General features: G+C 27.0%; 1 protein-coding gene and 1 pseudogene across 1 annotated transcript; both read left to right on the forward strand.

The window, feature by feature from the left end:
- Positions 1 to 5711: 5711 nt before the first annotated feature.
- LOC110659446 (disease resistance protein RUN1-like) lies at positions 5712 to 15461 on the forward strand (annotated as a pseudogene).
- A 10702-nt stretch (positions 15462 to 26163) lies between these two features.
- LOC131180652 (uncharacterized) lies at positions 26164 to 27234 on the forward strand. The gene is made up of 3 exons (XM_058148003.1): positions 26164 to 26509; positions 26609 to 26778; positions 26878 to 27234. Exons 1-3 carry the CDS (start codon positions 26164 to 26166, stop codon positions 27232 to 27234), a joined length of 873 nt encoding a protein of 290 aa, XP_058003986.1.
- Positions 27235 to 27422: the final 188 nt, after the last annotated feature.

Raw genomic sequence — 27422 nt, forward strand, 5'->3', positions numbered from 1 at the left:
AGTGGAACCCGCCAGATGCTAATAAAACAGAGGAGACTCTGTCCGGGTCTCCACAGAAATAGTTATAAAAAAAAAAATTCTACACATGAATTACATGTTTTAAATGATGTTAAAAGTTTACAATTGACATGATAAGATAAGATAGGGTGCTCCGGCACTGAATGTGACACTTCTTGCTCATCTATACAGTAGACAGGTAAGGGGCGTTACACGGAATCATATTAAAATTTGATATGATTTTGGATTGATTTTTCAATATTTTGATTTTATTTTAATTATATTCTTAGTATTTCAATTGTAGTTCAATTTGATTAAATTTCAATTTAGATTTTGATCATTGAAATAATTTTATGCGATTATTATCGTTAAACTTCTATATAAATTTCATTAAGTTTTAAAGTTAGTTCTTAATACATAATATATCATATATAATATATTTTTTTAAATATTTTTAATTATATAAATTTTAACTATTGTGGGATATATATAATTAAGGATTAAATATATTATATTATATATATTAAAATATTTATAATTAAAAATTATAATATAATTTAATGTATTTATAATTAAAACTTTGAAAAATAAGATAAAAGACTGAAATTTAATATTGATTTTTATATAGCCTATAATTACAATACATAATCTTAATTATAAATAAATATAATCATATTAAAAGTAAGTAATATATTTAGAAAATACAAAAAAAATGCATATATAAAATCAGTTTTTATTTAAGTCAATAAAATTGTTAAATAATTTTCGAATTGGGCTAATTTATATATAAATAATGATTAAACATTAAGACGGTGCAATTTTTAATAGTAAAAATTTCCATCATCATTTTAATTTTGTTAACAAATTTAACATTATCTAAGAAAATTTTATGGTTGTGTAATAAATTTTATGTGAAATAGAATAATAAGTTAAAGTTATATTATGAAGCGGAATCCAGGTTCCAATTCTCTTTGGACTCTAATTATCATTGACAATTAATTATATAAAATTAGTTTTCAAATAAATTAATTATATCTAATAAATTTTATATTAATTAATTAAGTTAATAGCATTTTTAAAAGAAGATGAATGTTTGAACATTTTTTTTTATTATTAAGAATTTTAATTTAATTAAAATTTTTATAGCATTAGAATTCTAATACTTTAGGATTTTATTTTATTTTATTTATTTAAATAATGATAGTATTTTATAAATAGTAATTTTATAAGTATAATAAGGATATATTTATCCGTTCAAAAGTTTGCCCCTCATTCGTAAATTTATATATATATATATTATAGATATATAAAAGTCATACTTAAGTGATTGAAAAATTTTAAATAAATTAAAATTAAGAAGATTTTCAAAATTTTAAAAGGAATAATACTTAAAAAAAAAAGTGTTTAAGTGCATGATAGAGTCATGAAGGGAATGAAGTGCTGGATAATCTGGCATTCTTACAAAAAATATAAAAAATCTATTACAAAATAATTTTTAAAAAATAGAAAATAAAGAAAAAAACAGCGAATGTGGTTATCTTTTTAATATATTATAAAGGAAATAAATAGTTCCAAGAAAAAAAAAACATTGTTCATTATAATAGTGAAACTAGATTCTTATTATTATTATTATTATTATTATTATTTAATTTTTCAAATTTAACTAACTAGTTATAGAAATAAAGTAATTAATATTATAAAGACATAAAGCTTGAATTTAAATTTTCGATAAATAAATATATTTACTAATTACATATATCATTATAAATTACTTGTATATTATTTTAAATGAAATAATTTAGCATCACTAAATATTTAAATTACTAATTTAATATTAAAGATAAATATATTATTTATTTATGTGTAATATCAAACTATTATAAATTATTCACTTTAAATGACTTTGTTAGCCCATATGTGTTTATTGTTAATTATAATTTACATTTTAATGCTACTTTTTTTTTATTTTATTTCTTTGATCTAAAGCTGTTATTCTCGTCAATAAAAAATGAAAAATTAGTTTCTAAAAAATTAAACAACTTAATAATATGTAGATAAATAATAGTATTGAATTTCATATAATATCAGTCGATAATTAATGTGAAAATTTATTTGTATTAATATATAAAAAAAATTACATTGTTACAAACAAAATTAGTATGAATTATTCTTGAAAAATAATTATTATAATAAATTTAATAATTAAATTAAATTTTAAAAAAATTAAAATGGTCTAAAAATAATTTAAATTATTATATAAATTGTATTAATTAATATCAAAATCACTCGTCTTGGATAAGTGAACTTTTAAACATCTAACATTTCACGAACCAAATCAAAAATCAAAAAACCCAACAATTACTTATAAGAACACATATGACATACTTAATTGAATTGCAAGTTTCAAGGTCATAATTATCCTTTTAATGCACGTAAATAATTTAACAGCCTGTTTGATATTGAATATAAAAGGCTTATACTAATTTTTTTTAATAAAAATATTATTTTAATATGATTAAAAAAATAATTAAAAAAAATAATTTTATTATTTTAATATTTTTATAATTAAAATTAATTAAATTTAATTTTTTATTATATTTTAATATTTTTTAATTAATATATTTAAAATAATAATTTTTTTTATGACAACTTCAACACGAATGTCGATCAATCTCAAAGCCATGTGGCAAAATCCAACTAAACCCATCTCGCTTGCTATTTGAATTAAAAAAACAAAAAATCCCAAAATACTGTGTGCATGAACAATAAAAATGGACCCCACAATATAAAAAGACAAAAAGAGACAACAATTGTAAATATATGACATCAGATAATTAAGGATAAAATTGTAAATAAAAATTTCGGATTTCAATTGGATATTGTTCATTTTAAACAGTAACACAGATTCTCTTTTAATGTATTTACATAGATGTTCCAAAATAATACTACCACTAATTGTAATAAGGTTGAATTGGCACTAGCAAATTCAGACCTCCTACAATAAAGCATTTCCCTTCAATTTTTTTGAGAAATTATGTGGAGAGTTTGAGTTTACGTTGGATTTGTTTTTAAGAAATTTTTTTTAAAATATATTAATTAGAAAGTATTAAAAATTAATTTAAAATTAAATTTAATAAGTTTTAGAAATAGGAGCATCAATAATAACAAAATAATTTTTCTAATCTTTTTCTTTAAAAAAACATTTGAAATGATATTTTTTCTAAAAGTTTTTATTTTAATCTTTAAATAATAATGCCAAACAAACACTTATTCTAATAAAATTTTATGAAATTCATTTAAATTTGAAATTCAAATTTACGTCCTATGTGATCTTGTGATTTTCCAACTTAATTTGTACTCCATCTAGCTCTCAAATGCTTGGGACCATTTGAAAAAATGTATGAATAATTGTTAAGTACGTAATTGCCTTTTACCTCAGAAAAATGGACAAAGAAAAATAGAATAAAGTGCAGAAGTCATTACAATTCTTGTCTTTGTTTTCACAGCTATGCTTATGTTGATAGAAGTTGAACTGCTATTTCGTATTTTCGTATAACCTCTTGAAAGTGATACTTTCAAATATTATATTCAACGGTAAATAAAATTGAAATCTTCTTTGAAGCTTGGATTCAGATCGCAACTCATAGACTTTGATTTGTGAATATAACCCCCTGCCATGGCCTTCATGCATACGAATACAACTCATTCAAAGTCGCTCATAATTACAAAGTTAGGAATTAACTCAATAACTTGATCCAAAAATAAAACATTTGGATTTAATATGAAATCTTTTGTTTATATAAATTTAATGCATAATCCAATCAATATAATTATTTATTTATTTTTAAGGGGGAAGTATGTGGAAACCCACTATTTATCTATATAATTATTTATTTATTTTAATTATCTAACAATAATTTAAAATATTTATCTAAAAAAAAAATAATAAAATAAAATAAAGAATATTTTATTAGATGACCTATTTATTTATTTTTATATATATATTATTTTTAAAATTAAATATATATTTGCAATTTGAACAACTCAGTTCAATCATAACTCTTATCCCATTCTATATTTAATAGAACTCTTAAAATATATTTACTCTAATTATCTCTTTTTGCTAAATTTTACTCTCAAAACTTATTATCACTTTCTTTTTTCTATTAAATATTTTCAACAGATATTTTTATTATCTTTTATTTATTATATATATATATATATATATATATATATATATATATATATATAAACGTTTTCTCCTCTACCAATTCATGTAACTTTTGTTGAGAAAGACTTGTCTTGACTTGAATTATTATTATTATTATTATTTTTGTTTCCCTCTATCTACAGCATCGAATCCTATCGATTTCCTTGTTTTATTTATTTATTTATTTATTTATTTTTCTTGTTTCTTTGGGTTGTTAAAGTTATTATTATTATAATTTTTTTTTTCTTGCTTTACTTTTACAGTTTCCTAAAAACGTATTTTTGTTGATTTCATTATTATTATTATTATTATTATTATTATTATTATTATTATTATTATTATTATTATTAATTTTGGCTTTAAAATAAAATTTTATTTTCAATGGGTCTATCATATTAGTTTAATTGATCAAGTTTTTACTATATTTTGGGTATATAGGAGATTTAAATATTCATTCTGTCAGTTGAAATTATCTCTCTTTTATTGAATATAACTATTATCTTGAAGATTTCAGGTGAGTGATAATTATCGTACATGGTACCGTTTTAGTCCCTTTTAAAATTTCTTAGCATTAAATTTGTTATTAAATGGAATTTTAAATCAGTATTTTAACAATTATTTTACATGTGATTTTCTAGAGTTTTATTTTATTATTGAATTTTATTCCGATTATAATTAAATAATTGATTTTGTCAATTATCTCTGCATTACAACCATTAGGATTCTAGGAACAGGCCTTTAGTATTTTTATATTGATTTATATCTGACTATAAAATTTACTGATGTGTTACACTGAATTTATTTGAGATTAATTTGATTTTATCAACTCTCTGAAATTATTGAAAAAAAAAAATATTAGAATTGCACTATCAGCTATTATTTGCTATCTGAAAATTTTTATTGATTTTGATTGATTTGTATAAATTGATTTTCTGTTTTGAATTAGTACCTGTGCCCAGTAAAATTATAATTAAAATAATATTAAATATTTAATTTATATTAATTATTATAATATTATAGATTGAATTTATTGAAAGATTTAATGATGAATATTCCACCTCTAAATGTTATTAATGGCAATAATATCATATGGACTAAGTTTTTATTGCTAATAGTACCAGCCACATTGATTTTGTCACCAAAAGTTATTAGGAATGTAATTTAAGGAATGATAATATTTTTTATTAATATATATTGTTGATGATAAATTATTATTTTTAATATTTTTATAAATAATATTAAAAATACTAAAAGATATTTTGAAAAATTCAAATATTCTCGCTTATTTTTAAGTCCAAGAGAGAGACCGACGCTAAAATGGATGTCCTTGTGAAATGAGACTTGGACGAGGACACGACTGTTCATCAAAGACCAAATGCATTGTACTTTTTCTGCGTATCCATTACATTCCTTGATTGACGCGTTTGGTAGGATATCTCCAATATAGTACTACTGCTTCGCTTGCTTTGCTTTGTTCATTTCCTTTATCATCGTAGTATTTCAGTAATCAAGTGTCTGTCTTACAAAGTGTAAGAAATTAAAAATCCTGATAGCCCTTATCTGCTCTTCTCTTGATCATTTATGGCTTCCATTGCTGCCTCTTCCTGCAAATATGATGTCTTCCTCAGTTTCAGAGGGGAAGATACCCGAAAAAATTTTACTAGCCATCTCTATGCTGGTTTATGTCAGAAAGGGATTATCACCTTCAAGGATGATCAAGAACTTGAGAGAGGAAAAACCATTTCCCAAGAACTCCTTACAGCAATTCAAGATTCTAAAATTTCAATCGTTATTTTTTCAAGAAGCTACGCTTCTTCCTCTTGGTGCTTGGATGAGCTTGTACAGATTTTCGAGTGCATGAAAACCCAGGGACAAATGGTTATGCCTGTTTTCTACCATGTGAATCCAACTGAAGTGAGAAAACAAACAGGAGAATGTGGAAAATCATTTGCTCACCATGAACAGCGTTTCAACAACTTGCACAATGTTCAACAATGGAGAACTGCAATGACTGCATTGGCCAATCTCTCTGGTTGGGATTTACAGGACAGGTATACATACAACTCTTTTTCTTGCATAATTTAAATTTCTTTTATTTGGATAATATTTGATCTGTAGATGAAGTTGTAAATTTAGGCTTCTATTTGCTTAGGGTTGATCAGCAACCAGTCTCTTTGAGACTGTTTTGTTCCTTTCAATCTAATATATTTTGGGGTTGGTTGAAAAGATAGAATTTTTCAACTTTGGGCTAAATTCCCTGGATCGCAACTGGTTAGATTTTTACTAGTATTCGATTCGACTGAATTCTAATACAATGAATTGAAATAGTACATAATCAGATAATTGGATTTGAGTTTGAAAAATAATACTAAGGTGAATTTGGATATTATATGTTAGTATCCATTACCCAAATCTGTTTATATACATACTTATATGTTTTTTTTATAATATTTATAAATTTTACATTTTTATTTTAAATAAATAAAATTAAACATTTTGTGAAATTATTAAATTTTAAAATATAAAATATTAATAAAAATAAATTTTTATGTAAATTATTAATTAAAATATATGAAATTAAATAAATTTGAGTTTTTTTCGGATAATAATAATCGGATTTGTAACGGGTTAAATAGTTGATAATAAATTTTAATCAGGTTTGAGATGGATTCGGGTTTTGAAAACATTAATCGGGTTCGAATTCAGGTAGGGTAATTTTTGTGGTACTCTACCCGTTGCCATCTCTATTATCACTTTGGAATATATATATATATATATATATAATGTATATTAAATTATTGTATTAAAATGAAAATATGTTGTTTATTTTTCAAATTAACTTTTAGATATGTGATTTTAAATTTTTTTTAATAATAAATGAAACTCATATTTTATTTTGTAAAGCTAAATTATTAATTGATTTCTTATGCTTAAAGGGAGACAGTAGAGTGAATTTGGCATTTTATATTACTTATAACAAAAAATTTTTAGCCAATAAACCTAAAATAAAAATATTAATCACTTTAATTTCCACAGAATTAGTTCTCTTTAAATATTTTTATTATATTATTTAATTCATTATAAATTCAAAACATAAACATATACAATTTTTATATAAAATAAATAAATTTAATTACATATTTTATATTTTAAATTTATTATAAATCAAATCTTAATAAAAAAATCAAATAAAAATATCAATCACTTGCACATAGAATCAATGTCCTAAAATATCAATCTCAATAATTATTTACCGTACAACCACCATCACTATTTTCTTCTATCGTTATTACCACTATATACATATTTTTACCTTTTCTCATTGTCAACTACTCATCAGTTTCATTATCACTAGACCAAAGAGCTTGTTGTGTACCGTGAAATTATGAAAACTACAAAAAAATAAAGCAAACAATCATAACAATAAAATTTATGTAGCTCCCCCTCTCAATATAGGGCTACGTCCATGGGCATTGCCATCTTCCACTATCAATGAAATAATCAACAATTACAAGCTCAAAGCTAACTACCCATCAACCCAATTACATCTAAGGAAATCCTCACTATATAACTACTCATAGTAAATACATTAATTAGTCTATCTCCTTCTTCTTTAGAAATAACCCAATGTATTTACTACTTTAACTACTATATTTTCAACTACAATAGTGAATAGGCCATTCCTCTTTGACTATGCCCTTCTCCACCTTAGGCTGAAGCATTTCTCCCTCCATGAGACTGCAAACCTTGAGCTAAAACCTCCCTCTTTCTATTAGACTGCAATGGGCAGAAGCCCCTAATCAATGGGCAAGGCCGCTTCTCAGCAATTAGCAAAACTACTCTCTCTATAATGACAAAGGCCTCTCCATTCTTGAGAAAAACCACTGCTCAGCAATTGGCAAAGCCCTCTTATTACAATAGGCTTAAAGCCCTTCTCCATGAGCTAAAAGCCAAATAACTTTTTCACCACTTCTATTTATAGTGTTAATCCCTTAATTCTAATCTAATCAGGAACCATCTTAATTTAGTGACAACACTAAAGTAAGAGTTTTGCTCTATCTAGGAAATATTCCTCTATATTATTGAGGAATATTTCTCCCATTCAAATTAAGAAAATGTCTCTCCAAATTGTAATAGAATTTTAAGTCACAAATCTAATAACACCTAACTTGTGAATTTGTTTCTCTAACCAAAACCAACAATAACAATCACTCCATAATTGCTTAAAGGAACCGCTTTTGGGTTATGCAAAATATACACACACAGCAGAAGCAGAAAATTTAAAACTCTTAAACACAAAACAATCATCTTTGAGCAGATTATGGAGTGTAGAGAGAGACCCAGCAAAGGTTTGGAATAAATTACCTAGAACACTTCTAGAAATTTGTTGAACCAAGATAACTAATTTCTTCTAGCTGGGTTGTCGTAAATCACCAACTGTCTACTTGTCCAACCTCTAATAGATATCCACACAGCGTAAGTGATGTAATCTCCAAGAACTTCTTAAAGAAAGGGGCAAGAGAAAATGAGAGTCCTAGCGCACTAGTGATGGTGGAGAAGAAAAGAGTTGCTAGAACCCTATTTCCCCAATTCTCACTTCATTATTTCTCTTTTTTACTGACACCTTTTGTATGTTTCAAGTCTTAGTAATTATTAATTTAACACATTAAGTTAACTAATTACCAATTGACCTACATGATAAATAAATATTACATATTTATTTCGGTAAGTGTTAGTATAATCAACTAATTCCAACTTAATAACCCATTTTAATTCCTCAGTTAGAATCTATTTGTTGGCAGCCCATTAGGTTTCTAATATGTTAGCAACAAATATAATTATAAAATTAATCACATTAATTTTATTATCAATTCACAATTGATTAAATTATATTTGTAGATCATTATTAATATCTAGTAATGTATAATGACCGCCCAAAGTAGGTAATTCAATTCTCTTTTTTACTCTTTAGTATTTGCTCTTTCCTTTGGCATTTACTGATTTGGGCATTAGAGTAGCCTTGCTTAGGCTGCCAACCTCACCTCTTTCATTGTTGCAGGCAGTACTAGGACCGTCCACTAACCTAAGAATATCAAGCAACATTAGTGATGAATCCTATTTTGACGACTAAATATCTCCATATAGTTCATACTATATCTAATAATTGCCACATTAGTTATATAGAATCACATGTGAGCAATATCAAAATATAATAATTCCTATACAAGATAACTTAGTGTCTTAAGTAAAAAGATCACTTACATAATTATCACTCGAGTCTTTTCATAGATATAGGTAAACTTTCATTTGGAGTTATCATATGGGTCAATTCAGTGAACTTATCACAACAAGCACCTACACATTAGTTATTGGTATCCCTTATATCTCAACTTAGTGAGAATTGCTACTTCCTTTCATATAGGAAAGAATATAATATGTACTAGCCTCAATGGTTATATGTGATGCAATGAGAATCTCACAACTATAATCGCGCTACAATTTTTTTTGCATTGCATATTAGTCCTATTTGTTACTTTAGGTTCGTTAATATTCACTAATAGTAACATGAACATTAAATATAAAAAAACAACATTTATTAGTAACAAAATGTATTTACATGCAATTAAGTGATCACACCTGTAACCAACAGATTGGCTGCAGTGCACATACACTAACAAACCTAATTGATAATGTGCAAATATTTTTATTTACTTAGATGTTAAGACTTAATTTGTTAATTAATTAGAGAATTCAGGTTTATTTTTGAAGCTAAGCTAGATTGAGCTCAAGCCTAGGCAAAACTATTTCAATCCAAATTGTCAATATATACTAAGTGCTTAATCACACTAAAATGCTAAACCTTTTCACACTTTTGCGATTTAATTGTGTTGTTATAATTTTGACACAAAAATACCAAACCTTCAAAATTGAAAAACTTTTATCCAATTTTGAATTTGGATTTGAGAGAAGTGTGCTCCTGCTGATGTGGCATGTCATTTATCTTTTTTTTATTATTATTAAATGGTAAAGCTCATATGCCAAATAACTTGAAAAAAATTCTCTCTTTTCTTCTCTTATCACTTGTTAGTTTATTAGTTTCTATCTATATTTGTAAGGTGAATGTCAAAGATTGCAAAGTATTTTTAGTTATGTGCAGAGGTGTAAAAATCCTATATTTGAGAGGATAAAATCACAGCTTACCTTTGTGCATGGAATCTATTTGCATAAATTCCCCATGATTCTTTTATGATATCTGTGCTCATTGAAATTTTCATATATAGTTGTATATAAACCCTTCGGGCTCTTCTTCATCCGTATTGAAAACCAAGGTTTTCTCTAGCCTCTTTTACTGCTATTGTATTCTACCATCCCTCAATTTTTGCTTTGTTCTGCTCTGTTTCTCTCAGTTATGGCTCCCTTCGATGATCTTGCCATTTTACGCTTCAAAGTCATTCATTCAGAGAGTTTAGAGAAAAACTTTGATTTATCTATTGAGAAGTTTAGTGGCAAAAGCATCCCATTGCTCTGTGATGTTCCAAGTAATGTCACTTTTGCTTCCTTTTTTTTTTGTCTATAACCATTCAGAGTTTATGCTTCACTTTTCTTCTCCAGCGTGTCAATTCTCTATTTCACAGCTATGTAATCAAAGAAAGATTCATTAAAATGGAAAGAGAAAAGAAAAAGAAACTCTTATTTTAAGAGTTTTTTTTTTCTCATTTTAAGTGATGTGGCTTATGGGCTACATCATATTAATAATAAAAAATAGCACATCAATAGGAGCATAGCTCCCCAAATTCAATTTTAAAATTGGATAAAATTTTTTAATTTTTAAAAATTTAATATTTTTATGTTAAAATTAAAATGATTGAATTAAATCATAGAAAAACGAAAATGTTTGTTTTTTAGTGATTTTAGCACTATACTAGGTTACTAATTTTAAACTACATTTAAAATATGAAATGCAGTCGTAGGCAGATTCTAGATTAGTTTTTAATGTTTTTATCAGTTGCAAGTTTCACTAAAAGTTGGCTATAACTTAATCATATTTTCAAGAACGTGTCATAATGAATAAGTAATTAAATACTCAATTCTCTTTTTAGGCAAATTGCCATATTGTACAATGACTTTGGGATGCTTAGGGAGTATTTCTCTATATCTAAATATAATAATATATTATGACTATTAAAATTAGAATAAATTATAATGAAGTCCCTAAGGTTTAATAAAATTTATATATTAATTTCTGATATAAGTTTAGTAACTATTTGATCCTTAAAATTTACTTTCATTAACAATTTGGTCCTCACAATTTACTTTTATTAATAAAGTTGTCCCTGTGATAAATGAATTTTGCATATCACTTTGTTAATAGAAGTAAAATGTGAGAGCTAAATTGTCAACGAAAATAAAATTTAACGACCAAATCGTTACCACACTTATACCAAAGACTAATTCGTGAGTTTTGTTAAGTTTAAGGAGCTTTGTTGTAATTTACCCTTAAAATTATCTAAAACTTACTTTGACGTTATGAATCATAATAAAATATTGTTTGACATATCAATGAGTTTTAGTAATTTAGTTCAATAATATTGGAGTTATCTTTAAATTACTAGATTATTTTGAGTTTAAATCTCAATTCTAATAAAAAACTAAATAAAAAAAATTATATTAGATACATTTGAGAAAGGTGTGTCTACTATAAACTCGATGATAGATAAGAATAAGTTTAATAACCTTAAACCCTTAAATCAAATATTTGTATCAAAATTTGTGTACTCATTATTTTAATTATGAGTGTACTTTAATTGATTTTGCATGAATTTTAATATAAATATTTCATTTAAGGGTTATTAAACTCGTTTTTATATAAAGTTAAGCTTATCTTATAGGTATGCAAAAGGAAAAAGATGACTGTTTAACATGTCATTAGTCCTATAATTGTGTGACATTTAATTCCAATAACTTTTTCTTAACAGGCATGAGTCAGAGCTTATTGAAGAAATAGTAAAAGATGTTCTGGGCAAATTGAGAAAATCAAGTTTAGTATCAAGTGCGGCCAAGAATTTTGTTGGGATGAGTTCACGTTTGTTGGATATGAGCATGTATTTAGAAATGGGGCAAACGGAAGATGTTTATTTTATAGGGATTTGGGGGATGGGTGGTATTGGAAAAACAACCATCGCTAGGGTTGTCTATGAGGAACTAGCTTCTCAATTTGAAGGTAGTAGCTTCCTTGCAAATGTTAGAGAAGTTGATGAGAAGCATGGTTTAATTCCTTTACAAAAACAAGTCCTTAGTGAAATTCTAATGGATAGAAGCATTACTATTTGGGATGCTTATAGTGGAGCCAATGAAATCAGAAATAGGTTGCACGGGAAAAAAGTTTTTATAGTTCTTGATGATGTCAATCAATTGGAGCAGTTGAAATTATTAGCTGGTATGCATGATTGGTTTGGGAAGGGAAGTAGGGTAATTATAACAAGTAGAGATGAGCACTTGTTGACATGCCATGGAGTAGATAAGATCTATAGGGTTAAGGGATTAAATGATGATGAAGCCCTTCATCTCTTTTGTTTGAAAGCCTTTAAAAATGATTATCCTACAGGTGATTACGTGGAGCTATCTCATCACTTCGTAAATTATTGTACTGGCCTTCCATTAGCTCTTGAGGTTCTTGGTTCTTTTTTGTTTTGTAAATCTGTAAATGAGTGGAGAAGTGCATTGGGTAGATTGAAAAAAGTTCCTAATCAAGAAATCTTGGGTAAGCTTTATATTAGTTTTAATGGGTTAGAGGAGATTGAGAGGAAAATATTCCTAGATATTGCTTGTTTTTTCAATGGAGAGGATAAAGATCATGTGATGAAAGTATTAGTAAGCTGTGGATTCTATCCGGATATTGGAATGAGAGTTCTCATCAACAAATCTCTCATAACCATTTCCAAAGAGAGAATTTGGATGCATGATTTACTTCAAGAAATGGGTCGAGAAATTGTTCGCCAAGAATCCCCCCAAGAACCTGGAAAAAGAAGTAGATTGTGGCTTTATAAGGATGTTGAACATGTTCTATCAAATGATAAGGTAATGACTTAATTCTAATGCCCTATGATGCAATCTTCATATATAGTTTCTTAGTAATTACCATTGTTACCTTTAATTTTCAGGGAACAGAACAGATTGAAGGCATAGTCCTAGACTCATGCAATCAAGAAGATGAACAATTGAGTGCTAAAGCTTTCACGAAGATGAAGAGGCTAAGATTGCTCAAACTTCAAAATTTGCACCTTTCCCAGGGCCTTGAGCATCTTTCAAATAATTTAAGATATCTTGAATGGGATGGATATCCTTTCAAATATCTTCCATCTACTTTCCAGCCTGATAATCTTGTTGAGCTCCGCATGCGTTGTGGTAACATGGAACAATTGTGGAAGGAAATTATTAAAGTAGGTACTATGATTTTTCATGTTCATCATAAGTACTTTTAAGTTCATAATTAACTAGGTCTTTAATGGTGTTACTTTTCACAACTTCAGCCATTTTAATTTGCTTATGTATGCATTTTCACAGCCATTAAAGATGTTGAAGGTCATTGATCTAAGTTACTCTATTAGCTTAATCAAGACTATAGACTTCAAGTATGCTGCAAACCTTGAGAAGTTGAATCTTGAAGGTTGCACAAGACTGTTGGAAGTTCACCAATCCATTGGAGATCTGAAAAGGCTTGTTTTATTGAACTTGAAGTATTGCAAAAGCCTTACAAGACTTCCGAACACCATATGTGATCTGAAGTCCCTTAAGTTTCTTTATTTACACGGATGCTCAAAACTTGAGAAGTTGCCGGATAGGTTGGGTGATATGACAAGTTTAGAGAAGCTTTATGCAGGTGGGATTACTACAAGACATGCACCATCATCTAAACTGTGGGATTTTTTTCTCCCTTCAAGGTTATTGCCATGGAAGTATCCAAATCCAGTGGTTATGATGTTGCCTTCTTCGTTAGCGTTACGATCATTGAGGTCATTAGATTTAAGTTACTGCAATCTGGTAGAAGAAGCACTTCCTAGTGATCTGAGCTGCTTCCCATCATTGAGAACACTCAATCTAAGCGGAAATGATTTTATTAGCATCCCTTCAAGCATTAGTAGACTTTCAAAACTTGAAGATTTTCAGTTCGCTAATTGCAAGAAGCTTCAAGCATTTCCAAATTTTCCATCAAGCGTTTTACATCTTAGCATGGATGGTTGCACTGCCTTGAAAAGTTTGCTACCCAAAAGCATCAGCAGACGATTTGAACTTGAAAATCTTTGTGCTGCTGTGGATTGCAAGAGGTTTCAGTTATTGCCAGATCTTTCATGAAGCATTTTATGTGTAAGTGTGGATGGATTAACAGCACAAGAAACCATCCGAAATCCATTTGGAACAAACACTATCAGACCTTCATCATTGACTCTGGTAAATTGCTTCAAATTGTTTGAGGTTCAAAGTAAAAACATTACTGTACTTGCAAGGCTAACAAGTTATCTACACTACTTGCTAAGGCACACCTCTCAGGTCTATCTCTATCTCTCTCTCTTTCCCAAACATGTCTACCACAGACATAATTGTTTTATAAATAGAGACATGATGCATACTTTTTTCGATGCAGGGACTCTATAATCCAAGCACTCACTTATCCATGTGTTTAGCTGGAAGTGAAATTCCAGGTTGGTTCAACTATCAGTCCCCAGGTTCTTCATTAGAAATGCATTTGCCTCCATATTGGTGGGCTACCAAGTGGATGGGATTTGCATTTTGTATAGAGTTTGGATTCCATGAGCCTCTGCCAGATTCTTCTAACATTTTCTGTGATTTGCACGCACGCATTGCCCCAAATCAAGATTTGTTTTTGGGTCATTCTACCGTAGAAATACCTAAGGATATGATTGTTACATCAGATCAACTTTGGTTCAATTACATGCCACGAATCTCTTTAACTTGTCTGGATTTGTGGGAATCATGTAATCATCTCAAGGTTACGTTTTCCTCAGACCAAGTGACGGTGAAGTACTGTGGGTTTCGCGCAATATATAGTCGAGATGTTGATGATTTAGTAGCCTGTAGCAATCCTTTTCAGAATTTGGGACTCTCCTGTAATGATTATGTTGAGAAGAATAAGAGAAGCCATGATGATTATGGTTGTGGCAGTGGAGAAGAACTCAATGAAGTTGGCAATCTCGCTTCCAAGAGACCGAGAATGCCTGTGGATCCTGAGTCCTGAGATGAAACTAGTGAAATACCCGTGCATGGTGTGTGTGTCTATATATATATATATTCATTCTTCAAAATTTTTGCTAAATTAATTTTATTTAAATAAATTTTCTTTTATTTTAATAAATATATACAATTTAAAATTTACTAATCCTGTTATTCATATAAAATGAGTGGTACTAAATTATTACCTGATCCGATAAGATTATAAACTTGCACTATTTTAACATTCGATTCATTAACCAAATTATTGTATACATTTTATTTTTTGATTTGGTTTCAACTAATATTTTCAATTATTTTTACTTGTAGTTAAATTTTCGATGTAATTCTATTTTTATGTATAAGAATATAGTTATTTAACTAAAGCGGGAAAATAATCCGATGCAAAAAAGTAAATAAAAAGGAAATGAGAAAAAATGATGGCTAACCTCTTATAGTAAAAATTTGAAAGGTAGTTTTTAACTTTTTAAGGAAAAAATTACATTAATTATATAAAAAAGTGTAGATTGTATATTTGGGTGACTTTATATAGAGAATGTAAGTTGACTTTATATTAATTGACTATAGTATAATATTAATTTTTATTTGATTAATTTAATTTAATTTATAATTTGTGTCAGTAACTTTTTTTTATAAAAAAAATAATTTATTTTAATTTTTTTGTGCTTAGTAGAGTGAGAAAAGTAAAATAAGAATTAAAAATAATAAGATTTGTGAATTAAAACTAATAACTCTTAAAAGAAGCAATATAAATAATAGAGCAAATTAAAAGAGAATTTAAGAGCAATTCGATAAATAGAGAATGCTTTATAAGAAGAAAAAGATTTGAAGTTTATCAAATGATAGAAAGTATAACTATTTACAGGTAGAGAGATAAAGAAAATTCAAATTAGATTTATTTAGGCATTAAATTATTGTTAATTAAAAAAAGTCATTCTTTAATTGAAAGAATTTTAATGTTGCTATTTAAAATATTAAATAATTTTTAAATATTATATTTAATAATAAAGTTCTTAATTTTTAAAAACTAAAATAAAAAAATAATAATTTAAATCATAAATATTAAGGTAGTAATAATAATTACAAGAGAAATAAAAAAACAATAAATATAAAAGAAAATTATTTATGGAGAGTGATACGTAGTTTTTTAAAGAAAGTGACACATGGCATTCTCTTATATACCTCTGTAACTGATGTCTCTTATAAGTTTTGACGGTGCATACCTATATAGGAAAATAAATAAAGATATAAATAAATCATTGATAGAAGCAGATTTATTTGGAAAAATTATTTGCATGTTTAATTGGAATATATAAGTTGGAAAGATATTGAAAAAGAAAGTAGACTCAAAAGAAATTGATCACTAGCGCTTGTCCACACTCCATTGTGAAGTCCCCCACATGCTTCTCACTCTCTCTTCACATTTTTTTTGTCGGATGAAACAAGATGTAACTACAAATAGCTACACTACACCATGCTGAGATAGGTAACTCCAATGAAATCATGAATCAACTAGGGACCAGATCTGCAGGAGGCTAAAAAATATGACTGGTTCCAAATGCCCAACTCCTTGCCATGTGAGCCAAGCAATCAGCAGCATAATTAGCCTCTCTAAAGACAAAATTCACTTTAACAACCCAATCTTTGTCAATATAACTCTTAATAGCCTGAATCAGGGCTGTGCACTCTGTAACTTCCCAGAAGATGAGGTAACAAATTGAACTGCAGCTGCACTATCACATTGCACCACCAGTTTATTCAACCCCAAAGCCCATAGCTGGCCTCGTGCCTAACAGCTGGCCTCGTGCCTGATAGATGTATACTGGATAGACATATGGCTGTCTAACTAGTATACTCTCGTATATCCACCTTTGATAATTTGCTATAGGTTTCTTGGGCACTAGTAATAATTAATTAAGATTGAATATACAATAAGTAAACCGAAAAGATCTTGATAATCTAAATTGTTTCTAAAGCGAAATAAAAATATAAAATACCTAGAAATTATAAAATTTGCCATATATAGAATTATTATTTAAATTGTTTAGTTATTGTTATTATAAATTATACACCACTAAGCGTTATGCTTAGCGCATTGGTTTTCCATCGTATAGGTACTGGAGATCAGCAGCCACCACACAGAGCTCTGACCAGATCTGCCACTGTCCAGAGTCACCTCACAAGTCTTTTGTATTTTGGTAGGGCCCATGTATAGACTAGTATTTTGGTTCATTATGTCTAATCATGATGTAATTACTAGTTTATGATGTATTTCATTTTAGACTTGTAATTAAACTGTCACACCTCACCCCTCTGTAAGGCATAACATTATCTTGTAAAATACCTAATGAACTACCGAGCTTCACCTACCGATAACTCATTAAGTACCCTACAAGGAATTTTAAAACAATTTTCTTACTTTTGATAAGTGGTGAGCATTTCCTAATAGGTATTAAAACATTTAATTAAAGTTGAAAATCAGTTAAAATTTTTTTGGCCCATTTTATTTTTCCACAAATTTTATAAAAATTTTGCCAGAGTTCCGTTTATATTTTGAGAAAACCGTTCTTCAAATACCTGTAAAAATCACTTCCAATAAATTTTTTCAACCACTACTTCAATTTCATACTCAATCTCAATCAATTTCTCAACACATTTATCAACTTTCAAATTTCAAATCCACTATCCAATGATCATCAAAATACTAGCCATCCATTTTATTCAAATTAAATAAAATAGTTCCATTCATAATTCATTAAGGACAAAACAATTTATATACATCATTACAAAATTTACATTAAGAGAAATTCAAACTAAAATTTATTACAAACTTTATACATCCTTTGCTCAAGACCCAATTTACATGTCCATACATTTATGTGCAATACATACATCAAAAGAAATATTTACAGTTAGGGTATAAATTATACCCGATAACTTCAAGCTGATAGATCCTCAATCCTCAGCAGCTCAGTCTGCTGCTCTCTAGTCTCTAAATCTGCGATAACAATAAAAGCCATCGCTGAGTGCTGGGACTTAGTGGTGTACAACATACTAAAATAATCTTTATGCAGAATTTAAATCACATTTATTCAAAATTTTGACTGAACATGAGAATTAAATACAAATCATGAATTATGAGATTTTAATCCTAAACAATTTCATTTTGAAGTATCAAATCACATTTCATAAAACCCACAGTTAGGTCATACCATTCGAAACAAATATAATCTCAATAGCCAGAGGCTAAGAAAAAGTCACATCACAAGGCTAGCTTAATTGGATTGCAAGTTTCAGGGTCATAGTTGTCTTTTCAGTGCAAGCAAGCAAGCAATCTAACAGCCTGTTTGATATTATTTTTTTGAATAAAAATATCATTTAAATATTATTAAAAAAATAATTTAAAAAAATAATTTTAATATTTTTATAATTTGAAAAAATGCTTGGGACCATTTGAAAAAATGTATGAATAATTGTCAAGTACGTAATTGCCTTTTACCTCAGAAAAATGGACAAAGAAAAATAGAATAAAGTGCAGAAGTCATTACAATTCTTGTCTTTGTTTTCACAGCTATGCTTATGTTGATAGAAGTTGGACTGCTATTTCGTATTTTCGTATACCCTCTTGAAAGTGATACTTTCAAATATTATATTCAACGGTAAATAAAATTGAAATCTTCTTTGAAGCTTGGATTCAGATAGCAACTCATAGACTTTGATTTGTGAATATAACCCCCTGCCATGGCGTTCATGCATACGAATAAAACTCATTCAAAGTCGCTCATAATTACAAAGTTAGGAATTAACTCAATAACTTGATCCAAAAATAAAACATTTGGATTTAATTCAAATTTGATTAAAAAATTAAATTAATGAAATTTAATTTAAAATTTAAAAATTCATATTTTTATTTGTAATGATCCATAACTTATAAAACGATTTGAATTTAATATGAAATCTTTTATTTATATAAATTTAATGCATAATTCTTACCCAAAATAATTTAACCCAATTTGATTTAATCCAATTTTGCACTTTTATTGATTTCTTTTTTGTAATTTCTTAGAATAAAAAAATTGAATTTTTTTTAACATAAGAAAATTTTATTTTACAAGAAATAAAAATAATGTATGTACCTATTTCGCATTGCATTTAGAAGATGAAATTACTTTTCTGAATAAAAGTACTATTTAAGATGCTATTAAAAAAGCAGTTTGAAAAAAATTATTTTTTATTTTAATATTTTTATAATTAAAATTTATCCTATTTAATTTTAAATTATTTTTTAATACTCTCTAACTGGTATATTTAAAAAATAATTTTCTCAATAATAGTTCTAGCATTAATGCTAAATAGGTCTTATAATTTTGTAAGAATTTAATTGTTTTTTTTTATTTTATAAATAATTTAATTCAAAAGATGTATTAGGCACAGTTACTTGTATTCAAATAAAACAAATAAGGAGATATGAACACCTTGACTGTGGATTCTACGGTACCCTCAAGGTGTCAATACCCTTAATTTTTTTTTTCCAAATACTATATTTATTCATTTAATAATAATCTTGAAATTGTTTATAAATTGACTTGTCAAGTGGATTGTGATTTTAAAGCATATTTTAAATTAAATTAAAGTAAACATTATCTTAACATTTAATGATACAATAAGATTAGGTGAAATAATATAAACTTATTTAAACTTTATCATTTTTATCTTTTGTTATTATATAAACACATTTATTGAGTCATATTCTATAAAATTGATGGTCAACTCATTGACAATATATATGATATAATTTGATACTAAATCATTTGAGTTCACTCAATTAACTCATATTTAAAATAAAAACATAAAATTTACAAAATTAATTTTTTTTTATCAAAAAATTAATATATTTAACTCAAACACGACACAATCAATAAATTGAATGAAATTTAATCCAAAAATTTTTCATATAATTACCCAATAAATAATTCAAATAATTAAAAAAATCCGAACTCAATTAACTTCCTCCATCCATTTGATTCCTCTAAATAGCATGGAATGGACATTAGTGGAGCCACATTTAGTTGAGTTGGTCAATTTACGCATTCAACTTTATAAAATTTATAAAATATTTTTAATAAATTAATTTTATTAAAAAAATAAAAAATATAAATTAGAGTCTGTTATATATTTTGAATTAATACATATAAAAAAGTTTAAATTTAATTTATTTATATAACTTTATTTTTAATTTTTTAAATAATATATAAAAATTTAAAATATACAGAATATATTTTATATTTAATTTCTATTAAGTTGCATGGAGAAGAAAAAAACTATTCTTAATCACTTGGAACAATTACCGAGCACATATATTTTATCGGTGATTTTTGATGTATTACTGATAAAAAAGGATACGAGATTTAAAATGTGAAATAACTTTTACTAACGACAATATGAATAAATTATCGATAAAATCTTCACCAACCACAAGAATTTCGTATTTTCGTATACCCTCTTGAAAGTGATACTTTCAAATATTATATTCAACGGTAAATAAAATTGAAATCTTCTTTTAAGCTTGGATTCAGATAGCAACTCATAGACTTTGATTTGTGAATATAACCCCCTGCCATGGCCTTCATGCATACGAATACAACTCATTCAAAGTCGCTCATAATTACAAAGTTAGGAATTAACTCAATAACTTGATCCAAAAATAAAAAATTTGGATTTAAATTAATTAATTCAAATTTGATTAAAAAAATTAAATGAATGAAATTTAATTCAAAATTTAAAAATTCATATTTTTATTTGTAATGATCCATAACTTATAAAACGATCTGAATTTAATATGAAATCTTTTATTTATATAAATTTAATGCATAATCCAATCAATATAATTATTTATTTATTTTTAAGGGAGAAGTATGTGGAAACCCACTATTTATCTATATAATTATTTATTTATTTTAATTATCTAACAATAATTTAAAATATTTATTTACAAAAAAAATAATAAAATAAAATAAAGAATATTTTATTGGATGGCCTGTTTATTTATTTATATATATATATTACTTTTGAAATTAAATATATATTTGCAATTTGAACAACTCAGTTCAATCATAACTCTTATCCCATTCTATCTCTTTCTGCTAAATTTTGTTCTCAAAACTTGTTTATCACTTTCTTTTTTCTATCGAATATTTTGAACAGATATTTTTATCATCCTTTATTTATTGCTATATATATAAACGTTTTCTCCTCCGCCAATGCATGTAACTTTTGCTGAGAAAGACTTGTCTTGACTTGAATTATTATTATTATTATTATTATTATTATTATTATTATTATTATTATTATTATTATTATTATTATTATTATTATTATTATTATTATTATTATTGGCTTTAAAATAAAATTTTATTTTCAATAGGTCTATCATATTAGTTTAATTAATCAAGTTTTTACTATATTTTGGGTATGTAGGAGATTTAAATATTCATTCTGTCAGTTAAAATTATCTCTCTTTTATTGAATATAACTATTATCTTGAAGATTTCAGGTGAGTGGTAATTATAGTACATGGTACCGTTTTAGTCCCTTTTAAAATTTATTAGCATTAAAGTTGTTATTAAATGGAATTTTAAATCAATATTTTAACAATTATTTTATATATAATTTTCTAGAGTTTTATTTTATTATTGAATTTTATTTCGATTTTGATTAAATAATTGACTTTGTAAATTATTTCTACACTAGAACCATTAGGATTCCGGGAATAGGCCTTTAGTATTTTTATATTGATTGATATCTGACTATAAAATTTACTAATGTGTTACACTGAATTTATTTGAAATTGATTTGATCTTATTAACTCTATGAAATTATTGAAAAAAAATATATTGAAATTGCATTATTAGTTATTATTTGCTATTTGAAATTTTTTATTGATTTTGATTGATTTATATAAATTGATTTTCTGTTTTGAATTAGTACCTGTGCCCAGTATAATTATTATTAAAATAATATTAAAATTTTAATTTATATTAATTATTATAATATTATAAATTGAATTTATTGAAAGATTTAATGATGAATATTCTGTCGCTAAATGTTATTAATGGCAATGAGTTAGGAATGTAATTTAACGAATGATAATATTTTTTATTAATATATATTGTTGATCATAAATTATTATTTTTAGTATTTTTATAAATAACAAAAATAATAAAAGATATTTTGAAAAATTCAAATATTCTCGCTTATTTTTAAGTCCAAGAGAGAGACCGACGCTAAAATGGATGTCCTTGTGAAATGAGACTTGGACGAGGACACGACTGTTCATCAAAGACCAAATGCATTGTAGGGTGAATGACCGTAGTAGGGTAACTCAGAAACAAAAAATACTGAAATGGGCTAACAACTCCAAAAATTATGAAGAGGGAGCGGGTGTCAGTGGTCAGTGTCTGGGACGCTATTCAAAATAGCGTCTGAACTCCGAACGCTGTTCAAAATAGCGTCTGAACTCCGGACGCTATTCATATTAGCATCCGAAGTTGGGAAGCTATTTTGAATAGCGTCCTGATGCCTCGCACGCCACCCCTGCAAGAACCTGCACCCCTGCATTACGTCCCATCTGTAACAGGGCGCGGGACGCTAGTTTTATTAGCGTCCTGTGTGTGTAATTGCTCCGGATGCTAATTATATTAGCATCTTGTAGCTCTGGATGCTAATATAATTAGCATCTTGTGTTCATGGCGTGGCGCATCTCTGGTCTCGTCCCAAGTCCAATCTGTAAGTAGCCGAATCTCCAGTGAAACGGGATGCTATTTTTATTAGCGTCCTGTGTTCATCCCACTCCCCATATCTACCCCTGCTCTCTCTCCCTGCGCTCTCATTTACGGCATCCATTTCATAATTTTTTCTAAGAAGCAGCTTACAGCCCTCAAGCCCTCAAAACGCTCGTTCATTCCTCATCCATTGTCTCATTTTGGTGGAGCAGCTTACAGTCAGGTGGAGCAAGAAGGAGAGGAGACAAGTGCAGTTGCAGTGTTAGAACACAAAGAAAGAAAGAAGAAATTTGAAAAAAAATTATATTCAAGTATGTATTTTAATTGTTTAATAATTTTTAACATGTAATATATGAAATGCTTAGGTGATAATAATGTTTATTATTCTGAAAATAATATAATTTTTTTTTTGTGCATGTTTGTGAGAAATTTTTGGTGAGCAAGTTGATATTTTTGTAAGCATCACTTAAGAAATAAAATTTCGTGAAAATTTTTAACATGCAATATATAAAATGCTTGAGTGTTAATGTAATTATTATTCTGAAAATAATATATATATATATATTTTTATGCATGCATGTTGGTATGTTTGTGAGCAAGTTGATATATATATAGTAATAGCATAATACTGATAAAATGAGTAAAAGTTATTGGGAAAAATAATACAAGAAATTATATTTTTAGTGTATGATAGTAAAGAAGGTAAAGAAAAAATAATATAAATTTGTAGTATTAAGAAAATGTTAGGAAAGAGAATAAAAATTATAAATGTAAATTATGTTACAAAATAAATTTTATATTAAGTCATATAATTTTTGTATCACAAAATATAATATTTTAATAAGTTGAACAGAGAATATTAGTATAAAGTAAAATAATAGTTTAAGTTTTTAAAAATTAGTAAAAGCTATAGAAGAAAGGGAAAAATTAATAGAAAATTGAGTTCATAATATATTATAGTAAAGGATGTAATAAAAATAAAATATAAATTTTTATAAAATATTATTAAAAAATGAAAAATTAGTAATATAAAAAATTGCCAAAAAAAATAAGTAGCATTTTAATTAAAACGTAATTAATAAAAATAAATTATAAAATTATATTATTTAGATAATATTAAAGAAATAAAAAATAGTAAAATAAAAAAATTGACGAAACTCAATAAACAATTAAAATGTAATTATTAAAAAAATTAATATTATTAAAATATGATTAAAAAGTGAAAACAATAGTAACATAAAAATTTGTCGAAATCATTGCATGTTTAATTAAAATGTAATTATTAGAAATAAAATATTAATTTATTTTATTAATTAAAATTAAAAAATAGAAAAATTAGTAATGTAAAATGTTGTTGAAAATAATTTCTTTATTAATTAAAAATTGAGTTCATAATATATTATAGAAAAGGATGTAATAAAAATAAAATATAAATTTATATAAAATATTATTAAAAAATGAAAAATTAGTAATATAAAAAATTGCCAAAAATAAGTAGCATTTTAATTAAAATGTAATTAATAAAAATAAATTATAAAATTAAATTATTTAGATAATATTAAAGAAATAAAAAATAGTAAGATAAAAAAAATTGACGAAACTCAATATAACAATTAAACTGTAATTATTAAAAAAAAATTAATATTATTAAAATATGATTAAAAAGTGAAAACAATAGTAACATAAAAATTTGTCGAAATCATTGCATATTTAATTAAAATGTAATTATTAGAAATAAAATATTAATTTATTTTATTAATTAAAATTAAAAAAATAGAAAAATTAGTAATGTAAAATGTTGTTGAAAATAATTTCTTTATTAAGTAAAATATAATGACCTATTGTCAACCATACCGTTTATGCTGATAGTTGTTGCGATTTTTATTTTATTAGAAATGTCAATTCCAACTTTTGCTACTTTATATTGGGATGGAGAAATCATTATGGATGATGAAGGCTATGAATATTATGGGGGTTCATCAACCGTCATTACTATTGGTAAACGTATGGATTTTGGTACTTTAGGAATGAAAATTGTCCGTGAAATTAATCTTAAAGGTGGACATGAATTTATATCGAAAATCTTATTCAGACAACCCATTGAAAAAAAATGGCTCATTTAAATGGGATTACATGGGTTTGGCAAACGATGACGATGTGAATATTATGTTTAATTTCATTGATGAAATTGGAGGTATGTCATCGATTGAATTATATATTGACATTTTTCAACCATCTGCAAATGTTGTTGATGAAGCGGGCCCATCAAATAGTTGTTACACTGAAGCACTTAAGTGTACGGATGATTTTGAATCCGCAAGCAATGATTATTGTCCCGATGATGATGAGGATGATGCGGAGTCTGATGAAGAATGGATTGATAGCGATGACTGGGACATGAATGAGGATGGTGGTCATCATAATGAGTTAGTAGTAGATTTGCCTTTTTACTATAATACTCATGTTGCAAACCTAATAATGCCGCTTGTCCCTCCTCCGCCTTATAGTGAAATAGATTTTTCATTACTAACAATTGATCCATGGTCAACACCACAGTGTAGTTCAATGTGGGATCCATTAAAAGAATTTGAATTAGGACTGATATTCTCATCTAGAGAGGATGTCCAAAAAGCTGCCAAAGAATATCATTTACATAGGCACCATGAGTTTTGTAATGAGGAGACAAAGAGTATAACATATGCCATCAGGTGCAAAGACAAAAAGAGCAATTGTAAGTGGAGATTGCGTGCCTCACGAGGGAAAGGAAGTGATATATGGAAAATTACGTGATATAACGGGCCACATACATGTGTTAATCCATCACTGTCACAAGATCATAAGCAATTGGCTAGCAAATTTATATCTGATTTCATTCTCGCCATTGTACGTGAACAACCCAATGTGAAGATAGGAGCGTTACAGTCTGAAATGAAAGATAAGATTGGATATATGCCAAGTTATCGAAAGATCTGGAAGGCTAGGCACGATGTAATTATTAAGATATTTGGTGATTGGGAGGAATCTTACGGAAGGTTGCGACAATTGATGCTTGCTTTGTGCAAACAGAACCCTGAAAGTATGTTCTTCATTGAAGATGATCCTTTTTTGGTTAATAATAGATTAGATCCTGCTTATCAGGTTTTCGATAGAATGTTTTGGGCATATAAACAAACAATAGAAGGATTCAAGAATTATCGACCGGTTATATTCATAGACTCAACTTTTTTATATGGGAAGTACAAAGGATGTTTATTTTGTGCAACAACACTTGATGGTAATAACCATATTTTCCCAATTGCGTGGGCAATAGTCGACAGTGAAAATACAAGGAACTAGGATTGGTTTATGTCTTGTTTGAGGGTGTTTGTGATAGATCGTAAAGGAATATGTGTTATATCAGATAGACATATTGCCATAAAAAAGGCAATGAATCAAGATTGGTGGCAGCCCCCTGATGGGCATCATCGATACTGCTTAAGACATATCCTCAGCAATTACAACACAAAGTTTAAGAATACTAATATGAAAGAAGCTCTCCGAAAGGCAGGTTAGTTTTCTAAGTTGACTAGTTATTGTTACTGTAATCTAAATATAAATTTCACATAGTAAAAAACAAATAACATGGCTTTTTTATTTTTACAGCAAAACAATTGGAAAAAAAAAATTTATGAGGCCATGAACACAATCAAGAATGAGCATCCTGACACATTTGAATGGGCTACAAAGATACCTTTGGAAAAATGGACACGTTCTTATGATGGATGGAAACGTTATGGCTCCATGACAACTAATACTGTTGAGTTTGTTAATGGAATACTCAAAGGGATCCGTGCTTTACCAATAACTGCAATGGTAGAAAAAATATTTTTCCAGTGTGTTGATTATTTTGACACACGCTGCACGACCCTCCGTGAGCAACTGCAAATGGGCTTCAAATTTACACCAGCATGTCGTCAAATATTACTTGACAATTTAAATGAAGCAAACTCATATCTTTAACCGCGATTGTGGTGAATTTGAAGTTTGGAAGGGAAGATCTGAAATGAAGCATGTGGTCAAACTTGATGAAAGGATATGCACATGTAAGAAGTTTGAAGAAATACGCATTCCATGTTCTCATGTGATTGCCGCATGCCAAGCAATGTCAATTAATTACGAGCAATACGTTTCAAATTATTACACGTTGG

Source organism: Hevea brasiliensis, chromosome 6, assembly GCF_030052815.1.
Source record: "Hevea brasiliensis isolate MT/VB/25A 57/8 chromosome 6, ASM3005281v1, whole genome shotgun sequence".
Lineage (NCBI taxonomy): Eukaryota > Viridiplantae > Streptophyta > Magnoliopsida > Malpighiales > Euphorbiaceae > Hevea > Hevea brasiliensis.

Coding starts and splice junctions, on each gene's coding strand:
- LOC131180652 (XM_058148003.1), top strand. CDS start 26,164: ATGAAAGATAAGATTGGATATATGCCAAGTTATCGAAAGATCTGGAAG. Junction 26,510..26,608: donor TTGTGCAACAACACTTGATG/GTAATAACCATA, acceptor TGTTTGTGATAG/ATCGTAAAGGAATATGTGTT. Junction 26,779..26,877: donor TGAAAGAAGCTCTCCGAAAG/GCAGGTTAGTTT, acceptor TTATTTTTACAG/CAAAACAATTGGAAAAAAAA.